The sequence below is a fragment of the Siphateles boraxobius genome, unplaced genomic scaffold, assembly GCF_051911475.1.
Source record: "Siphateles boraxobius isolate OS27281-9 unplaced genomic scaffold, OSU_SipBor_1 86, whole genome shotgun sequence".
NCBI classification, from domain to species: Eukaryota; Metazoa; Chordata; class Actinopteri; order Cypriniformes; family Leuciscidae; genus Siphateles; species Siphateles boraxobius.
In genome coordinates, this window is record NW_027509215.1 from 3,870,378 (window position 1) to 3,891,152 (window position 20,775).

General features: G+C 36.8%; 1 protein-coding gene across 1 annotated transcript in view; it reads left to right on the top strand.

Moving 5' to 3' along the window:
• The window catches only part of gpc1b (glypican 1b), a 91,796-nt gene extending 71,732 nt beyond the window's left edge, over positions 1–20,064 (top strand). Inside the window, exons 4-9 of the mRNA XM_077221930.1 lie at positions 12,408–12,573; positions 13,985–14,115; positions 14,238–14,354; positions 15,889–16,019; positions 16,289–16,464; positions 17,129–20,064. Of these exons, the coding sequence (XP_077078045.1) occupies positions 12,408–12,573; positions 13,985–14,115; positions 14,238–14,354; positions 15,889–16,019; positions 16,289–16,464; positions 17,129–17,337 (930 nt within the window). The 3' untranslated portion in view covers positions 17,338–20,064. The remainder of the gene's footprint in view (positions 1–12,407; positions 12,574–13,984; positions 14,116–14,237; positions 14,355–15,888; positions 16,020–16,288; positions 16,465–17,128) is intronic.
• The last annotated feature ends 711 nt before the right edge of the window (positions 20,065–20,775 follow it).

A 20,775-nucleotide genomic window follows, 5' to 3' on the forward strand; every position in this document is an offset into this window, starting at 1 on the left:
CAAGAACACTTCCGGGATTTTTAACTGTTCTTGCCAAAATGCAAACTTGTGTATTGAGACAGTACTTGGGCAGCGACTGATGACGTTTCACAAGTCCACAAGAACACAAGTACAGACAAGAAAGCATATTGAGAAACGGCCCAACGCTCCGCTGCTGAAACGCGTCTGAGACGCTTCCAATGGACTTTGACGCCGAGCTAGGGATGCATCAAAAACGTGGCGCTGACGTTCCGCGCCGTAGACGGATCCAGTGGATTTTAGGGGTGAGAGAGCGTGCGTTCACAGACACCAGAATGAACGCGTTCACAATAACGTTCATCAGGCAGTAATACAGTACGTTAAAATCACCTTCGCCCAAAATATGAACGAGTTCATGAACTATCGTTCAATGAACGCGTTCAGGCAACACTGATGGTAGTACATGGTAATTTTGTGTAAGTGTGCATAACATTGCACAAGTAAAAAGGGTTGTGAATGCCATTTTATGTTGATGTGAACTACTGTAGGATTTGAATATGGTAATCAAACAGCAATATTTTGCAAATAGTATGTCTCTGGAATTGATTATACAGTTGTACTTGAATGAATAGCATGAATCCTCTGAAAAACTGGGCCCGTATTCATAAAGATTCTAAGAATCCTCTCAGAAAACTCTTAATTTAGCTTAAAATCTTTTACGTAGGAGTCTTAGCTTAAGAGCGATTCGGGACCGATCTGAGAGCAACTCTGAGTAAGGAAAAGACAAAAACTTTTATCTTAGTGAGGAGGCGGGGCTGACCCCGTTGCTATGTATGACACAATATTTTGAAGACTGTGATTGGTTGGTTGTCCAAAAAGGAAAAAAAGAGTGATTTATAAGTATAGGGCCTATCCTAAGCCTTCACATTGAAATTACATGCGTAATTTTTCCTATTTGACCATTCTTATACACACACACACACACATACACACACACACACACACACACACACACACACACACACACACACACACACACACACACACACACACACACACACACACACACACACACACACTCACACACACACACACACACACACACACACACACACACACACACACACACACACACACACACACACACACACACACACACACACACACACACACACAAAACAAGAAAGCTCAACTGGACAGAGGAACAGTGTTTACTGTGAGCCCAGTTTGTGGATGAACACAAGGCCATCCTTTAAGGAAAATTCAGTCCGGGTGTCACAGCACAGAAGCAGACGTGGGAGCTTATAGAGGGTAATAATAAATTATTTACGGTTCATTCCCCCCTATGCTATATTCAAAAAAATTGAGCCTGCAAGGTGGGAATGTCCAGAGTAAACAAAATGAACTGCGACACAATAAGAGGTTCTGAAAGTGCTGTAATTGTTTGTGATCACTCTGCTTACAGAAGGTTGTGACAGAACCATATCATCACTACTGCATTGATGCATTTTCCCAGCTGCCAAATATCTTAATGTACAGTAGTGATTTCATTTCTTGCACTACGCCATTCCTGCACTGTGTCGGAGATGTTATTGTGTCTCTAATAAAATCGGTCACAAACATGTTCCCTGCACGATCTAATCTATAGTGTCTTATTAACTCACTGTCATCTATTGTCTGCAATGCATTTCTTCTCCCTCTTCGTCTTTCTGCCATTTTCTCCTCTGCTAAAGAAACTCTTAAGCCCCTTAAAAGTCCTCATCCGTGCTCCTAACAATTTTGACCTTAAGACCTCTTTTAAGGGTTAAGATGCTTTCTGAATTACTATTTTCTTTACTAGGATTTTTTCTTTAATTTTAAGAGTAAACGCCCACATTTCTAAGAATTTTCTTAGAATTTTGTCACTAGGAGCTACTCTTTGCATTAAGATTCTTTATGAATACGGGCCCAGGGCTTTTGTGGGATAGGATGAGCCTAGGCGAAAAATCTAGAGCAGGCAAACACAGTGGACCTCACAGGATCAGGCCTTCTGCTGTCAAACGCAGATCCATCACAGCTGGGAATGTGGAAACAAGGCATCATGATTCAATTGTTTTGGCTTTAAGGGTCCATTGAATGCAGAAAGCTATATGAGAGAATGGATCAATGTCAGTTGTGATGTGTGTATTAACATTGCTAATTTCACTGCAGGAAAACAAGCACATTCACTAAACATCATTAAATAAGATCAATTGTATTTGAGAAATTGCAACAGATATTAAGACTTCTTTTCAGAGAATACACCACTATTCAAAAGTTTGGGGTCAACACATTTTTTTTTCTTTTGGAAAGAAATGTTTACTTTTATTCAGCAAGAGCTCATTAAAATGATCAAAAGTGACATTTAAGACATTTATAATGTTACAAAAGATTTCTAATTTTCTTTTCTTTAAAGAAAATGCTTTCTATTGATCTATTCAACTTTCATGAAATATTAAAGGGTAATTTCGGTGTTTTACAAGTAAAGCCCTGTTTTAAGATCAAAAATGCTGCTGTCCCGAGAATTTTAGGTTTTTGTGTAAATTGTAATAATTGTTCACAATATTACAGTTTTTACTATACTTTTCATCAAATAAGGCAGCCTTGGTGAGCATTAGAGATTTCGGTAACACTTTAGAATACGGTTCCTTTGTTAATGAATGACTATACAAGAACCAATGAGTAACACAATATTAACAATCTAGTAACTATTATTAACTAACAAGAAACTCTGATTAACGAACTAGTAAGTAATAGCGCACAGATGAAAGTGGAAGTTCACTATTAACTAATCAATAAATACTATTTTTTTAATGCTTCCCAGAGAACTACTGAAAAAGTTTATTAAAAATCTAGTAACTACTATTAACTAAAAAGAAACTCTGATTACAAATTAGGAAGTAATAGTGCACAGATGAAAGTCATACTTCATACTTTTATGGGAATTACTAATTATTTGGATCCGTATTTTAACGTGAAGATCATGGGAACTAACTAGTAATGACTCAAGTGTTACTACATGATCTAGTCATGATTTGTGCAACCAAACACAAAAGTCATTTCAAGCGTTTGAGATTTTTGGTGAACTTTAGTATACTTTTAGAAAATTTCTTTAGAAGTATAGTAACACTTGAGTCATTACTAGTTAGTTCCCATGATCTTCACTTTAGAATACGGATCCAAATGATTAGTAATTCCCATAGAAGTATTTAGTAACACTTGAGTCATTACTAGTTTGTTCCCATGATTCTTACAGTAGTTACTAATGAAAAGCCTATAAAGTGTAGAATCTTCTCACTCACAAGATATGCACACACACACACACACACACACACACACACACACACACACACGCACACGTGTGTGTGTGTGTGTGTGTGTGTGTGTGTGTGTGTGTGTGTGTGTGTGTGTGTGTGTGTGTGTGTGTGTGTGGTATGCATTAAACTGGTCAAAAGTGACATAAGACTTACAAATAAAAATAATTTCAAATAAATGCTGTACTGTTTATTAATCAAATAGATGGATTCAAACAAAAATTTCCAAACGATTTCCACAAAATTTCTTAACACTAAAACAACGCATTACAAATATTTCTTGAGGGATCATGTAGCTGAAATTCAGCTTTGTCATCACAGGAATAAACTGCATTTTAAAATGTATTAAAATAGTTATTTTTAAATTTGAATAGATTTTTACTATATTACTGTTTTATTGTATTTTTTTTATCAAATAAGTTCAGCCTTTATAAGCATAAGAGACTTCTTGTTTTTTTAAAAAAAAACTGAAGTAAAGTACAATCAAAACAGTAATATTAATAGTACTACATTTGTCCAGACCAACAACCCTGTTTAAACCTGTATTAACTGCTCATAAAATGTCATGTGATGTCTGGGAATATGTGATAACATGAATGAACTTTTCAAAAGAACAGGTTCAGAAAAATCAGCCAAACATCTCAACTTTAGTAAAGCCCACTTCTACTAAAGTTAGAAAGATAACTTTGTATCTCATAGGAAACAGTTTTTAACAACATTCGTTGCCCAATGGCATGCCCTCAGCTTGATTTAAAGGGGTTTTCCATGCAAACAGCCTACTTCCTCAACCACTTTAGATAAACAGATATGACAGTAGACCATTTAAGCTTAATTAAGTCAAATTTATTCTGGACTACTCTGACTACTTTTGGTGAGGGAGGTTTGGTCCAACAATTTTTAATTTCTGTCCAAGAAAAATGTTCCAAAAATGTTTCAGTTGGTTTCTGATTTGTTACTCCAAAGCTCTTGATCAGATTCACTGTGGTCTGTTTGTGTTTCCCTGACACATATTCCAGCAGTTCCTTCTAATTATCAGGAATCAGTGATACGTGTGTAATCTGCTCACTGGGGTGTCTGATTCAGTGCTGAAATTAATAACATGAGGCGATAATATGGGAACAGATAAAAGGATTACATTAGATACTGTTGCCGACATTAACATCTAGCTATAGTAGCATTAGCTAAACCACTAATTCTATTAAGCCCTTTGTTTTGGGATTTTTGTCCCAAATAGATTCTGGCATATGTCCCATGTAGTTCTAATTATGATGCAGAGGTTAGATGGTAGGGGTGTAACAATATATCGCAATACAAAAATGCATCAATAGCCTATAATGTGGATAGTGACAATTTATATTTTGTGAATAGTTCACCCAAAATAAAAATTACTGTGTGAGAAAAAAAGTTTTAGTGTCAGTACTACATTGGACTACTTTATATCATTTTGAATATAATATATAATAATGCAATGGGGGGATATTTGTGGGTCCTGATAATGCCAAATGTCTGATGTTACCAGTAAAAAAGTGGCCTACATTATTTTAAATATACCTAGTGACAAAGTACAAGCATATTCGTCTAAAATAATTCTGTATTTTCAGCTTCAGAATCATGAATATTTTTATTCTGGTGTCACCATTATCCTGCGCATTGGGTTTCCAGCACTAAGTCCAAGCCTATTTATTTACACCCACAATGTAATGTCAAATTTAGCATTTTAATCAAGTACATTTTTTGTTAACCTTTTATCATATGTCTTGGAGTATCACAATAATATTGTATTGTGAGTTCAGTTTTGTGATATGTATCGATTCATGACATGAGGGTATTGTTACACCCCCACTAGATGGCAAGTAAAATACAGGCCTAGAGATTCTGTGAGTGCTTGGTTTTGAGAGACATGGATATTTAAAGTAACACTATGTAGTTTTTCAACCTTCATAATATATTTCCAAGACCCTTGTGATGGTACATCGACTTACAATACAGTAGGTTAAATGACACGTCTGCCATAGCCTGACATGTTCTGTATCACTTTTACTGGCACTATGTAACTTCGGGTTTCGGGTAGTAACCGGAGCACAAAAAGAACTACAAAATTCGACTGCTTTACGGCATACATAGTTTTTCTTCGTTTGTGATGTCTTTCATAAAATCATGCATCATACTCTACCTTGTCTGTGGCCATTGTTGATTCCAAAGCCGGTGCTGGATAAACAGCGAGCGCGTGCGACAGTAGGCTGCGGTAGGCTAAATTATTTACGACAGCGGTAATGGACAATTCCGCTTCCAACCTGTAGGGCGACCGCAGAGGAAAAGTTCCTTGGTGTTGCTTTAACTCAAACTGATCTGTACATGACGGATGAGCTCGTCTCACACCATTCTTTCCTCCATCTGCGGTCTTTTTTTCAGTGGTTTAAAATCTTAAACCTACAATGTTCAGAATCTTTGGGAACAAATTAGTAATGTTTGGAAAGTATGACTCATTTCTGTGAATTTGGTTCCTCCAGACAGTTCCACATTAATAATTCAGTTATTCTCATGTGTTCCAGTTCAGTCTAATTGAGATTAACATGTCATATACTGTCACACTAAAATACTTTACTTACACATTAAATATGAGACTCTGCTCAAGGACTTAGATCTCCCCTTGAGCTAAAGCAAAAACATAATAGATAAAGAATTTAGGGTAGCACTTTACAATAATGGTTTGTCATTAAAAGGTAACTATGCAGGAAGTAATGCAGGACTAATGAGTAGTACTACATTTACACTTCAGCTACTATTAACTAATAAAAACAAGCTTAACTAATCGGTAAGTAATATCAAAATTTAGAAGATAGTTTCTATCAATAATTACTTAATGAGAATAGCCTCATTAATAACTATTAACTAACTGGCAAATTAGGTATAAAGAACATTATTGTGTATCTTCAGTATCTGAGACGTAATCAGTCATAATTTTTACTCTAAATATGGTCATAAAATGCATCACTAATTACTCAAGTGTTACTTATTCTAAGTATGCAGGAACTACTAGTGATCTGGAACATTATTTTAAAGTGAAAAACATATGAAATAAACACATTTTTAATTTAAAATAATGGTCCAGATCACTAGTAGTCCTTGAAGAGTGACTAGATACTTGAGTAATTAGTGATTCATTTTATTACCATTTTCTGAGTAAAAAAAGACAATCTTCAAGAACTACTATTGATCTGGACCATTATTTTAAAGTGAAAAAGATATTTACACTTAAAAAAAGAATGGTCCTAACTTTTTCACTTTAAAATAATGGTCCAGATCACTAGTAGTTCCTGAATAGTGACTAGGTAACACTTAAATAATTAGTGGTGCATTTTATGACCATGTTGAGAGTAAAAAAAAACACAATTGATAACGTCTCAGACACGTTAATGTTGTGATTAGTAATTAATCAGTAATTATTTTTAATTTGTCATAATTACCTATTAGTTCTTAATTATGCCAATCTCATTAAGTAAATTATTGATTACCTAATAAGGAACTATCTTAGTCCTAAATTCGATATTACTTACTGATTGGTTAAGCTTATTTCCATATTAGTTAAAAGTAGTACCTGCAGTGTTAATGTAGAACTACTAATTAGTCCTGCATTACCTCCTGCATAGTTACTTATTAATGATGGACCATTATTCTAAAGTGTTACCGAATTTAGTAATAATAAATAATATAGGAGGTAAAAAATAAAGGTGAAGGAGGGATGCTCTAAGTATTGTCACAAATGTGAGGTAAGCAGGCACTTATATATCCTTGAAATATGATTATATGAACAAGCTCATCCAAAAATGTACATTTACATTCTCATTATATAGGCATATTGACAGTTATGCATCATATTGACAGTGACCAAATCTCACTCATCGCCTATTTTATACCAGATGTGGAGTTACATAACAGTGTTGCAGTTAGAGAAATATGTAATTTTTGTGCTTTAAGCATAGTTCACTAGTCGTATGCAACTCATCCTTGTTTTTACAGCAGACATGGTTTTGCCATGATACGACTTTCTTCTTTCAGCCGAACACAATCATAGTTATATTAAATTATATCCTGGCTTTTCCCAACTTTGTAATGGCATTGAATAGTGTTTGAAGCTCCAAAAACCACATCCATCCATCATAATCCATCATAAGTAATCCATACGGCTCCAGTAGGTTAATAAATGCATTCTAAAGCGAAGTGATGGGTTTTTGTAAGCAAAATATTTTATTTAAATTTATGTTATAAATATAATATTATATCATATTTAAAACTTTATAAACTATTATCACTGGCTTCTGGAAACGTTTCACGAGAGAGTCTAGAGAGTTTTAGAGCTTCAAAAACTCTGACGATATTCAATGATATTAGGGACTGTTCGTTATTTATTTAAGGGGCCACCGGAGGAGTTTTGAAATCTGTAGTCAAAAAAGACTTCACCCTCCCTTCGCCAGAAATACATTTTTCTATGACCCTCCAAAATGATTGTGAAAAAAGGCATGACCCTCCCCTGGGCTTTCAAAGATGTTCAGATAGCCATTGTTTTTTTTACAACCATGACAAACAACTAAACTCCTGCTTTCTCATCTTACTAAGGCTGTAACGATAGACCAAACCTACAATTCGGTTCGTATCATAATTTTTTATATTAGATTTAGATTTTAGATTTTTAGATTTTCGGTGCTGATGCAGTGGTAACGTGTTCATGTAACAAGGGTGGCGGCGCTCCCAATAAAGTATCTTAAAGCTGCCACAAAGAACCGGCAAAAGTAATGATTATGAATATGTCAAATATAGCAAGGAGAGATTTTAATTGTTTATTAATAAACAAGTTTTTTCTGTGTCAGTGTGTCGGCTGCAAGATGAAGTTAACGATGCTGACTCGCGATCTTCACAGTAACGCGCCAGAGAGAAATGCAGATTTCATACGGATTACATAAGCAGAGAGCAGTCTCTTTTTCGTTTTTAAATGTTCTGTTTAAAAGTAGACATCAAGCTTTCTATATATTTCTCAAGTCTGTGAGGCAAGTACATTATACGCTGAGTTTCGGTTCATTTATGAGACGAGAGTTCACGCGCCGGCGACTCCGTGTCATGAGAATCTATTTTTTTACTATATTTACTTCTTATTTATTGAATCCAGGCAATTGGTTGATGAAACATTAATTAAAATTAAGATACAATTAATAAAAAATGAAATTTACTTTAAAGAAAGGCTTTATGCTTTCTGAAGTCGCTTTCAGAGCGGTCATGTCCATAACGGAGAACTGTCACGTCCGTAACATTGTTTTTTTCCTCATAAATGCGAACACGAAAAATAAAGTAAAAAATAATATTTTATGTTCCGACCCTTCTTCATCCGGTTATTAGCCTACTTTTGTTTTGCGCAGTGTAGCCTAATTCTTAGAATTATTAAAAAATATTTTGCCACCTAAAAGTTAAAGATTTGTTGTGTCACGTCACATGTGTATTTCGCTCATATTAAATATAAAACGCATGCGTAGACTGATATTTTTCTAATGTCTTGACTCCTTCATTAAGGGATATGGATATATAAACAGATTCAGTATTAAATGCATTTTCTGATAATTTATATTTCAAGTTTTGACTGCAAATGTCACATCCATAACGCTGGAATTGCCCAATTTTAAAGAATTTATTCTCAACTATTTTTTTTCTTGTAGGTCTACGTATTTTATGTTAACTTAAAATAATTCTAATAGTAATTTAAAAATGTGGTAGCCCTACATCTAACACATCACACTCCACTGTTATTGTGGCAATTTCAGTAGATTTACTCACTAACATTGTTGTGGAAACACAATAAGAATGGAAACTAAAATATGGTAGTATCGTACAGCCCACATTCTATCAGCTGCAGTTCTGGCGCCTCAGTCCCAATACACTCAACGTACATTCATATCACATGTTAATGCCGCGGTAGAGTTACATTCACAGGACACTGCACTTATTCGCAATCACAAAAGTTCATTATTTGCTCGTGCTTTAAAGCTATGCCGGTTAACATTTCATTGGCGTTCTGTAAATGATGCACTTTTTCTGAGTGCGTACTGAAGTGCGCGCGCACTGTCAGACAGCGCCAAACTGGATTTTTGTTGGGTCAGACCCATCTGATAGGGGGACCGAGACTGAGAGAGCTACATAAAGCTACATAGAAAAGAAAAGCCACTTTGAAATTTTGCTGTTTTCATGAATACAAAAGTTGGGTGACCCTCCCCCTAGACTAAAAAAAGTTGAATGACCCTCCCCTCAACAAAGAATAAAAAGACAGGACCCTCCCCTATTTTCCTCCGGTGGCCCTTTCCATAAATACAGAACGGTCCCTTACAAAGCTGGGAAGAGCCATGATATCATTTTATATAACTCCAAATGTGTTCGGCTGAAAGACGAAAGCCATATACACCTAGGATGGTTTGAGGGTGAGTAAATTATGAGATAATTTATTTAAGGTGACAGCTTTTGTACCTTTTTTTCCTGAGAGGGTATGAAATGCCCAGACCAATCAAATGAGCAGTGCTCGAAGTGGGGCTGTACTCACCGGTACGCAGTACCGGCACTTCTACATTTTACTCTTAAGCGTTCTGCACTTTTTCTTGCGTACCGCTACTTCTCGCATGTACCCGGTACTCTACCACTGACAGAAAAAGCGTCAGTGTCAAGCCCGTTTCACATAGACTCCGTTTGCAGTGCGTATGTGGTGCATATTTTTTCAGCACCCGTATTAACAGGTTAGAGCGTTCACACTGCACGCGGATGCGCTCCGGTGATCCGTTCCAGGAGCGGTGTGTAGCCTATACAGCAGTGCAGAGATCGTTTCCACACCGAGTCTATTTCTGCTGTGCTGCACGTGCTGAATTAAAGTTACAGCGCATGGTTCGTGGTCAAAATGAACACAGATTGACATGAAAATATAATAATCTTACCATAAATGCATTTAATTAAATAAAATGTATATTATCTCACCATAAATGTATTTTTGGACTTGCAGACTTGGAGGAGTTCCGTTTTCTCTCTCTCACACACACACACACACACACACACACACACACACACACACACACACACACACACACACACACACACACACACACACACACACACACGCACACACACATAGACACACACACACACACACACACACGACTTGTTTAAATACATTTATGTTGTTAATAAATAACAATAAATTGTTGTTGTACCAGCAATATCTCCAAGTTTTGTTTTTCACAGTAGAAAAATGTTATGATTTGCCAGTGCAAGAGAGTACCGGCACCTTTTCCCCCCCACTTCAAGCACTGCAAATGAGCAAATAACACATTTGCAAACTGGTTCAATCAATTAATTTGATTCATAAAATTTTTAAATAATTTTTGAATCACTATCTTGAGATTGCTGAATGTCCAGCCTGGCATTTCACTGAAGTCCCCGAGGCTGAAGTCCAAATGTGGGTCCAGTATCAGAACTGAATCTGAGCCGTATACTGGGCAGCAAACTCTCTCTTCATGCTCTGATCTGATGAATCACGAGTGCTCAGAGGATTTAATGTGCCATATTATCCTCCCTCAACTTGTTCCTGTGCATCTTTACACATCCTTCTCACATTCACTCCATTTGTCTATTCTCTATATTCCTATCTCATCTTATTTTTCTCGTTCTTCTCTTCTCTCCTCATTAAAGAGTGCTTGAGTCATCCTTCAGGTATCAAGCACTGCCAGGTCTTCCTGAAGGGTGTGTGTGTGTGTGTGTGTGTGTGTGTGTGTGTGTGTGTGTGTGTGTGTGTGTGTGTGTGTGTGTGTGTGTGTGTGTGTGTGTGTGTGTGTGTGTGTGTGTGTGTGTGTGTGTGTGTGTGTGTGTGTGTGTGTGTTCGTGTGTAAGGTGTGTAGGAGTCTGAATCAAGTCTTTTTACCTCAGTCCAGTCCAGTTATTTATATCTCAACCGGTGATAAAAATGCTGCCTCCCTTGATGCTGCCGGATTTCACTTTAAAGTGAAGTATATGTGCATATTAATATCTAGAGCGAAGCGAATCAGCTACCCACGTGGCGCCTTTCCCAGTCACATTACTTCAGTTCAACAAACAAAAAGTTAATTTTAGACACAATATTGCCATTTACGCTGTTTATTTTTGCTCTTCCGACGAAGCCACAGCAGAATTGACTGTTGCTCGTCTCCTAGCATCTACTTTTCATCCAGGTTTAATATAATGGACCATGGGTTCCACTTTTATCAGGCTGAACACATCCTGCATGACAGAACTGCAGCCCAGCATGAACTGCGCTGATGTCATCTGGGGTTACTTGTCTGTTTCCATTTGAATTTAAAAGTATAATTTTCAATGAAATACAAATTTATTCGCATCACTTTCTGAATGACTCAAGAGTTGATAATAAAAGGAGCGCATGTGATTGCAAGTGTTTCATCTGGTCGCTTGGAAGGTTTTGATTAAAGATTGTTCAGAACCGGTTGCTTCACATAAGTCATTGCAATATACAGTTACTGACATTCAGCTTTGTAAAAATGTGTCAAAGTTGCATGGCACAGCTGCCCCAATGTTTAATGCAGCCTAATGCAATTTGGATAGAACGAATACAGTTACATGTACAGAAACAAAATGTCATGCTGACTGTATTTAAATTTACACCTAAACAAAAACTAGTTTTGCCTTTTAATATCCATGAAAATAGATTAATTTAAATATCTATACAAGCAAATGTCAAGTTTTTCTTTCCTTTCCGAGTTGCACTACTTCTCCCTAAGGGGCCCTGAATAAATCCCATGCTTTGACATCAGAAGGGTCGAGGTTTCTGATTAGAAGTGGGAATATTGTGAAAGATGTCTGACCTCATGAGGTTACTCTCAGAAACTATCTGTAGAGAAGCATGAAATTTTGCAACACAAACATGTATCACCCCATATCCTTGGACCTCATGGGAAACTGTAGGAACTGAAAAAGACTTATTTGTGGATTGTAATTATCAATTTTATTCATTATGTGTGACACAAAACAATTCAGGGCATTTTCAGAGTCAGTATAGATATGCTTCCGCTGTTCTTTCATTTCTTTGTCTCTTTCTTGCAGGTGTCTTTGAGCACTGAATGTGTGCGTGCCGTCATGAAGCTGACGTACTGTCCTCACTGTAGCGGCGTTACCATTGCCAAGCCCTGCTCAAACTACTGTAAGAATGTCATGAAGGGCTGCCTTGCTAATCAAGCGGATCTGGACTCTGAGTGGAGGAACCTGGCAGGTGGGTGGGGTCAAGATAGACCCTTATAAGTCTCAAATGGCACCCTAAACACTTGCAGTCTTCTTATGAGTCCGCCTTTTTGTGATGTAACGCCTCTTTTACTGTCTGGAGCTCGCTGCAGAACCTGATTTCACCAAGTAGAACATGTTCCTGGATCAACTTCTTTGTTGATCCTGTATCAACATTCCAATCAACCAATCAGATTTGAGGGACAAGTTTATAATTTATGCCAAGTTTAGTCTTACAACCAGGGTTAGGTGCTTCTACATCAGTGTTATTCAGCCGATCATTTCCCTCTGATTTTAGGGATAACTTATGGGTAGGGTTTGGTTTAGGGGTAGGGATAGGGTTAGGATAAAACATTTTTCAACAAAATATGTTGAATGTGTCTAATTCAGCAAAATCAGGATATGCAAAAAATTTTGGGCAAATTGGGGCGCTTGCGGACACACTTCTGAAACCTAAAATAACAAATGGGACTCCCCACGGTCTTGTAGACTTAACGAACATGCACACGCGGCAGCCATTGTAAGTCCATAAGACTGTAAGTGCATATAAACGCTCTCTCCCATGAAGCACTGCAAATGAGTCAGTGTCAATACAGCAAATTTAAAGGTAGGGTAGGCAATTTTTGAAATGGCTAGCAATAGCAAGTTTGCTTTGAAAGCCCTTTAGAGCGTCTCCAAAGTCATGCCTTCTTCAAAACACACACAGCAGAGTTTGCAAAGCGTCACGAGAGAGGTGTTAAATTAACTTATGTCTCAAAGCACATAACATTACAATGAACATAAACAACTTAAAAAGAGCTGACCTGTACCACCTGACTAGTGCGGATTATTTTTGGCATTAATAGTGTTGCTATTGAAATGCATAAATTCGAGTCACAAACCGTTCCGAGTATAACGTCATCCCTTCCAAATTACAGTTGTTATGGCTTTAATGCAGCTTAAACTTGTTTGGTTCAGGAGGAACTGTAAAAGGTGTGCTAGGACATCATATCATTACATTCGGACCAGATTCAATGATTGGATGAACACTTTCCTACGCCTTCCACAGATGATATATATACATATAAATACATTTAGACCACTTGACGTGGTTATTGCTATCAGGATGTGAAGAGAATTTCAACCAAACTTACAAAAAAATGGTTTTGAAACAAATCACCTACCCTACATTTAAATTAATAATTTATTATTTTTATTCGATTGACATTTGCAATGTTTCATGGGATTGTAGTTATTCCCATTATTAAAGCCATTAAGTACACAGTCTTTAACCTTTGTCTTTGTGTACTATTTTCAAATACTTTTTTTGCTTCAAATCAAAGTTTATAATATTGTGATTTACCTTGTAGTTGGTCCGTTGTCAACATGTCAACATGATATAAAGACTCTGTGTTTGTGTGTAGATGCTATGCTGGAGGTGGTTGACAAACTGAGTCGGCCTTACAGTGTGGATTCGGTGGTTCTGTCTCTACCAAAACGCATTGCTGAAGCTATTCTCTACATGCAAGACAACCGCAACACATTCAACAATAAGGTCAGTGCTGAACTTAACAAACTTAACCTTTTATATGGTATCATGAATTCATTAATATATCTTGAACCAAAGTTAATCCGAACACTGTGCCAAAACCAATGCCATGATTTGTTGTTCTTCAGGTGCTTCAGGCATGTGGTTCTCCTGCTCAGAGCTCCGTCACTGAGGACCAGATCAAGCGAGGGAGAAACACAGCAGAAGAAGTCAGCAGCACCCCAGGAGCCCAGTTGGAGAAACTGGTGAGTGTGTTTAGATGGTGTACTGTAGCAGTTTTTGCTCCAGGACCCAGACTTTACATTGAACATAAAGTGGCTGCCCATCACAGTAACAAAATTGTTCATAGAACAAAATGTCACAAAAGTTTCATTTAAAAAACGGTCTTTTTTTTTTTTTTACCTGTAAAGCCTGACATGTAAAATAATAATAAGAAAAATCTAATTTGTAAAAAATTTATATAAATATTTTAAAATAAATAAAAGTTTTCATATGTTTTTCGTTGAGTACAATATTTGATAGGTATTTTATGGTTCATATGGTATTATATTGGAGAATATGAAGTTCAAACTCAATGAGGAAAAAAACAGTTATTTATTAAAAAAAAAATATATATATATTTGTGAAAAAAGTTCAGAGGCTCAAATATAGTCAAATTGGTGCAGTTAAAGGTTGTATCAGTGATTTCAGGCCCAAAAATAAATGTCTAATCTTTCCTAATGATCCGCTAGCTGCTCGCCCCATAAGCATGCCGTCCAAAAACCGCGTCTCTGTAGGCAGCCTAGGCTCTGAGATCTGCACACAAAAACAAATGTGTACAACCACCACTCAAAACCAAAATAAAGTTTTCCAACCAATCACTGACAGGGGCGGGTGTTGTGAGGTTTTCCGCTCGTGCACGGCTGGACGCGAAATCGGAGCAACACCCGCCCCTGTCAGTGATTGGTTGGAACACTGTTTATTTTGGTTTTGAGTGGTGGTTGTACCCATTTGTTTTTGTGTGCAAATCTCAGAGCCTACGCTGCCTACAGAGACGCGGTTTTTGGACGGCATGCTTATGGGGCGGGCAGCTAGCGGATCGTTAGGAAAGATTAGACATTTATTTTTGGGCCAGAAATCACTGATACAACCTTTAATATAGTTAATAGTTAATATAGCTGAAAAGTAAGATTAAATTCTGATACAGTAGCTGTAATGTAAATCAATTAAATCTTTAACAGTATAGCACGTACATAAAATGCCTATAAATATCCATTTTCCCTCCATATATATATGGATAATCAAGTAAAGTTGCTTCAGTCCAGGTAGTGTTAATCTTGAAATATTACTACAATATAAAAGTTATTTTTACTTTTACTTTATAAAGATCAGTAAAGATTTCACAGTAAAAAGACGTGTACCACAACCTGAATGTGGACCTTTTAAGAATAATTTAAAAATACTTGCTAAAAAAGTATGAACTATACATCAGATGACAGAAGACATGTAGTTTATTGCGTACAACAGGTTTTTCTGCAATGTTTTGATCATGGTAATAATTTAGAGGCCTTACAAATTTGTGTATCAAATAGGATACAGTAGGTTTTATAGAGTTAATATTACAGTGAACTGCAGGCTCAACAATATGCTAAATGATTAATGTTAGCATAATCTAAATTAGAATAATTTTGTAAATGCATAAACAATACCAGAAGTGTTATTTATTTTATTATTTGTAATTATAATTGTTTTTTCGTTGCCGTATGCCATATTTGTGAGATCACATTTTCTTTCTCTCAGTTATCCGATGTGTCCAGAATGCTGAGGGATATGATGCAATACTGGGTCCATTTGCCCAGAAAAATGTGTGTGGATCGTGAGTCTGGACCGAGTGATGTAGACAGATGTTGGAATGGAATGAATGTTGACAGGTAAATGCACATGAACAGCTCAATCAACCTCAGTTTTAATAGAAACACACACTGTGTTGCACAGCTGTACTGTCTTGTACAGTGACTACAAGATGGCTCTCTGTAGATTATTTAATAGCGTTTTATAGTACACAGGCTGTAGCTTTTTAAAAGCTGGGAAGCACAGAAATGATCAGCAATGGAAAAATGTGTACTCAGATTTTAGTCTGTCTTCGATGTTGCCTGTTAATGATTGCATGCTGCTTTCTTATTGCGTCGTGTTCTGTCAGGTATCTGCCTGAAGTGATGGGAGATGGGTTGGCCAGTCAGATCAATAATCCTGAGGTGGAGATCGACATCACTAAACCAGACATGACTGTACGCAAACAGATCATGCAGCTTAAGATAATGATCAACCGACTGAAGTATGCCGTCAATGGAAATGATGTGGACTTCCAAGACACCAGTAAGTATTGTCTAATACATAAAAAAAATCCTAATTTAACAGAACTGAAAACTACTTATTTTGCTACAAAAGAAGGGATACTAATTGACTGACGACTGGTCATTGACAGTGTGATTTGTTTTTTTGGTAACACTTTACAATAAGGTTTCATTGGTTAATATTAGTTAACTACATTAGTTAACATGAACTAATAATGAACTGCACTTCTACACCATTTATACATTTGTTTTCATGTTCATTTCAACATTTACTAATACATTTTTAAAATCCAAAGTTGTATTTGTTAACATAAGTTAATGCACTGTGTACTGACATGAACAAACAATAAACAGCTGTATTTCTATTAACTAACGTTAACAAAGATTAACTAATACAGTAAGAAATGTATTGCTCATGGTTAGTTCATGTTAGTTAGTACATTAACTAGTGTTAACAAATAAGACCTTATTGTAAAGTGTTATCGTTTTCATTAAAGGTTCATTAAAATGAACTGATTCACTAAAATGAATCAAATTCAAAACTAATTTTAGAAACTCAGGTTCCAAAAATGTAGTTAACTTTAAAAGCGTTGCTACTTTTATTTAGTTACTCTCCAACCCTGGTCATTTCTGTAGAACGTTCCTGAACTCTGTCCCACTTTAGCTCGTTGTTTTCTCATCTTTAGGTGATGATATCAGCGGTTCAGGAAGTGGAATGTGTGTCGATGATCAATGTTCCCATGGTCCACGTTTAACTGCTCCAAAAACGGAAAAACCCAAAGTGTACGACTATCAGCCGGGGATCAAGAAGGTGGTGAATGGAAGAAGCAGCCAGAACCTTCCTTGCGTCAGCCTCTACCTTCTCTCATTGGCCACAGTCCTGCTTAGGCGATAATTGACAGGCATTTCCACCAACGGGGACTGAGTACAGGACTGGGTTGGGTTGTGGAGGGGCGGGGTTAGTCACATTGCCAAAACAAACATGCAAACATCAACGGAAATTGGCGAATGCATCGCTTTTTTTGTCTTGAATAAGAACACCATGGAATAATATTCTTAGATCTGTGTACTTTTTTGTCTCTTATTTGATATATGACACCCCTAGAGCTGGTCTTTTGCTTGTCTTTATGTCTGTGGTGAAAAGGTCTCTGAGAATGCTTCAATGATATATATAACAATAGTTATGAAAATCCACCCCAACAAACAAAACATGCCGTTTTTTCTCATTCAAAAATTATTTTAGGTTACATTTATTTATTAATTAAGACCCTTAAAGATAAGATGTCTCAAAGCTTGAGAATGTCCTTCAACACTCGACAAAAGCAAATGAAAGAACCGCGTGTTCTCCTCTGTTTTAAAGCTCTCTTTCTTTCTTTCTTTCTTTCTTTCTTTCTTTTTTTCTTTCTTTCTTTCTTTCTTTCTCTCTCTCTTCTCTCTCTCTCTCTCTCTCTCTCTCTCTCTCTCTCTCTCTCTCTCTCTCTCTCTCTCTCTCTCTCTCTCTCTCTCTCTCTCTCTCTCTCTCTCTCTCTCATTTATTGTAACAATTTCCGCACTCCGCTTCACAAATGGGTTCCGGGGGCCATCCTAAAGAAAACCCTACATGTATTTACTCTGGATGTAAATAAAGGTCTACTAACCACAGTCACATTTTCAGTATATCCTTGAAGACCCTCAAAGGCACTAGAGCAATATATGGAATGAAACGTTAATGCACCAGCAATAAGAAAGAGACGAGCACATTTTACGAAACAATGTGCTCTAATCAGTGGGACAGATATATAATGACCGTCATCTCCGAGAAGACAAGCCGGAGAATGAAAGACACGAAACCAGAGGGATGTGGAGGGGTTTCTGGACATTGTTAATTTGATATTGATTCAAACCTCATAGAGATCTGTGTGTTATGTGTGAGTGTACTTCAGAGAAAGCATCGTAAGAACTCACAATACGAAACTACACGTGTACTCAATACATGCTGCATCCATGTCAGATCAGATTAGTTCAGTGAGTCACATTTTGTGTGTCTCAAATATTTCCCAGCCCCACACCCTGCCCTTCATTAGCGGACAAGTTGGATTGTTTATTGAACTGACACAATGTTGATGTGAAAAACGATGTTGCGTAACTTTTACCAATGAAAGTCTGTCAGTTTTAGGAAAGAATCATACTCTATGCAAGTATGTAAATGCAAATAACATGCCATCATGCATACTAATATGTGTTTGTTCGTGCGGTGTAGCCATAGCACACCTTACTAAAGGGGGTAATAGAGTTACCTTTGGGTATTTGCGTGTCCAGGTAGCTATAGCTATAAACATGTTGAGAGTTTGACTTACTTAAACTTGCTTGCTCAGCTAGAATTCACTTCAAACTGTTGCTCCGCCATGATAGTAGATCAACAGTTTGCTTCTCTTACATTATTAAATACATTTCCGTCCTGACAACTCTCAGAGTGGATTATTTCAATCAGCATTAATTTGCATGGGGCATGAAATATACATATGCCTGATTTTGGTGTAGATCTGCTACCCTGCTGCTGACCAAATACAATAATTTGTTCAGCTAAGTCAAAATAACAAACAATAGGGCAGGCTGCTGCAAAAAAAATGGTAGATCTCTACAGGTGGTGCTGGGGGAAATAAGTGATGACAGAAGCTTTTATAATCGTGCAGCATGCCGATCACAGGTTAGGGTACGATATATATGGTTACGTGGATTAGGAAGTACTTCTGATTGGCCAATCAGTGTTTGCTTAGAGTCTGAACTATGTATTAAAACTTATTTCAAAAAGCAACGTGAAACTGAGCATAACTAGAAACATTTGCGTTCTCCTACTTGCATAGAGTTTCAGGCCTAAGAGAGAATGACGCATTTTGACCAAACCTGAGAAGAGCGAATTTTGTTCCGCCCTATTAATGAACTTTGCGTTTGTAGAGGTTACAGGAAGTGATGTAACTGTCCTGAATGAGGATTAAGGTTGCCATTAGCACTGCAGAGAAAATGCTGCAGTTTCAGCCACTATATACAGTGGTGGACAGATCTGACTGGATCAACAACAGCCCTACTCTTACAGTTAGAAATGCTGCACTTTGCATGACGCACACGGCCACGTCCGCATGATCAGGGGTCGATGACAGAGAAATATCCCACAGGCAGTGTTATGGATTGTTTTGTTGATCAATTGGATCAGATGTGGTTGAAGAAAAAGACCCGTGCCGTCGCACAATTCACTAACTATCTGTAGAGTGATATGCTTTGAAATCAGTCTCAACTGTCTTTAGCACATTTGTTAAATCTTTGACAGTTAGTGGTCTGACTCCAGGTCAGGAAAACAGTCCCACCTGGAGGTGCAATGGCGTAATGGTGGCACTGTCACTTTCTCCTTACTGATGAATGTTGCTGATATTGTCAAAATGTGCTGAGATGGGGGAAAAATGCATTCTGGTATATATTTCATTATTTTTGTTAGTTTGTTTTTAAATGAACAATAATGGGGAGTTTTTGTTTAAGGTTGAAAGTAGAACATTTTGAAGAAACTGATCTGTCCATTGTTGTTGTATGTTCTTTAAAAAGAAAGAGAAAACTCCTTGTGTCAATTATATAGATCAAAAGATTTTGAAAACGACTGTCGTGTTTATTTTGTTCACACACTCACACTTGTAACACACAGACATGAGATGATACCCAAGTGCTTTGAATCTTTCTCTAAAAATATTTTTCTTAAATTGGCCTGATTTCAGAAGAAAAAAAAATCTAACCATTAAATATAAGTGCAAACCATTATATAATCAAAACAGCTTTGATCAGTTTACTGTTCAACATACCAGTAAATACCATGGTATTTTCATAAATATTGGGGTCATCTTGAGACCACAAGTGAAGATGTTTCTGTTTTACATTTTTATAATGGATATGAAAGCTATATTATTATCAACCTAATTTAAAGGGATAGTTAAACCAAAAATGTATTCACCCTCATGTCGTTTCAAACCCGTAAGACTTGTATTCATCTTCAGAACACAAGTGAAGATCTTTTTGATGAAATCTGAGTTATTTCTGTCCCTCCATTGACAACTACACAACTACCACATTGACGCTTCAAAAAGTTCATAAAGAGATTGTAAAACAAATCCAAATGAATTAAGAGGATTTTCAGAAGACACTCAATTGCTTTATGTGATGAACAGATTGAATTTAGGCCTGTATTCACATATAAACAATCATCAACTCACACATCAGTAGTGGTAATGGGAAGCTCAAGCATGTTCACTTGACGTGTGAGAACCAATGAGGTTCAATCTCGTGTTACACAGCACGTTTGAGCTTCAGCAAG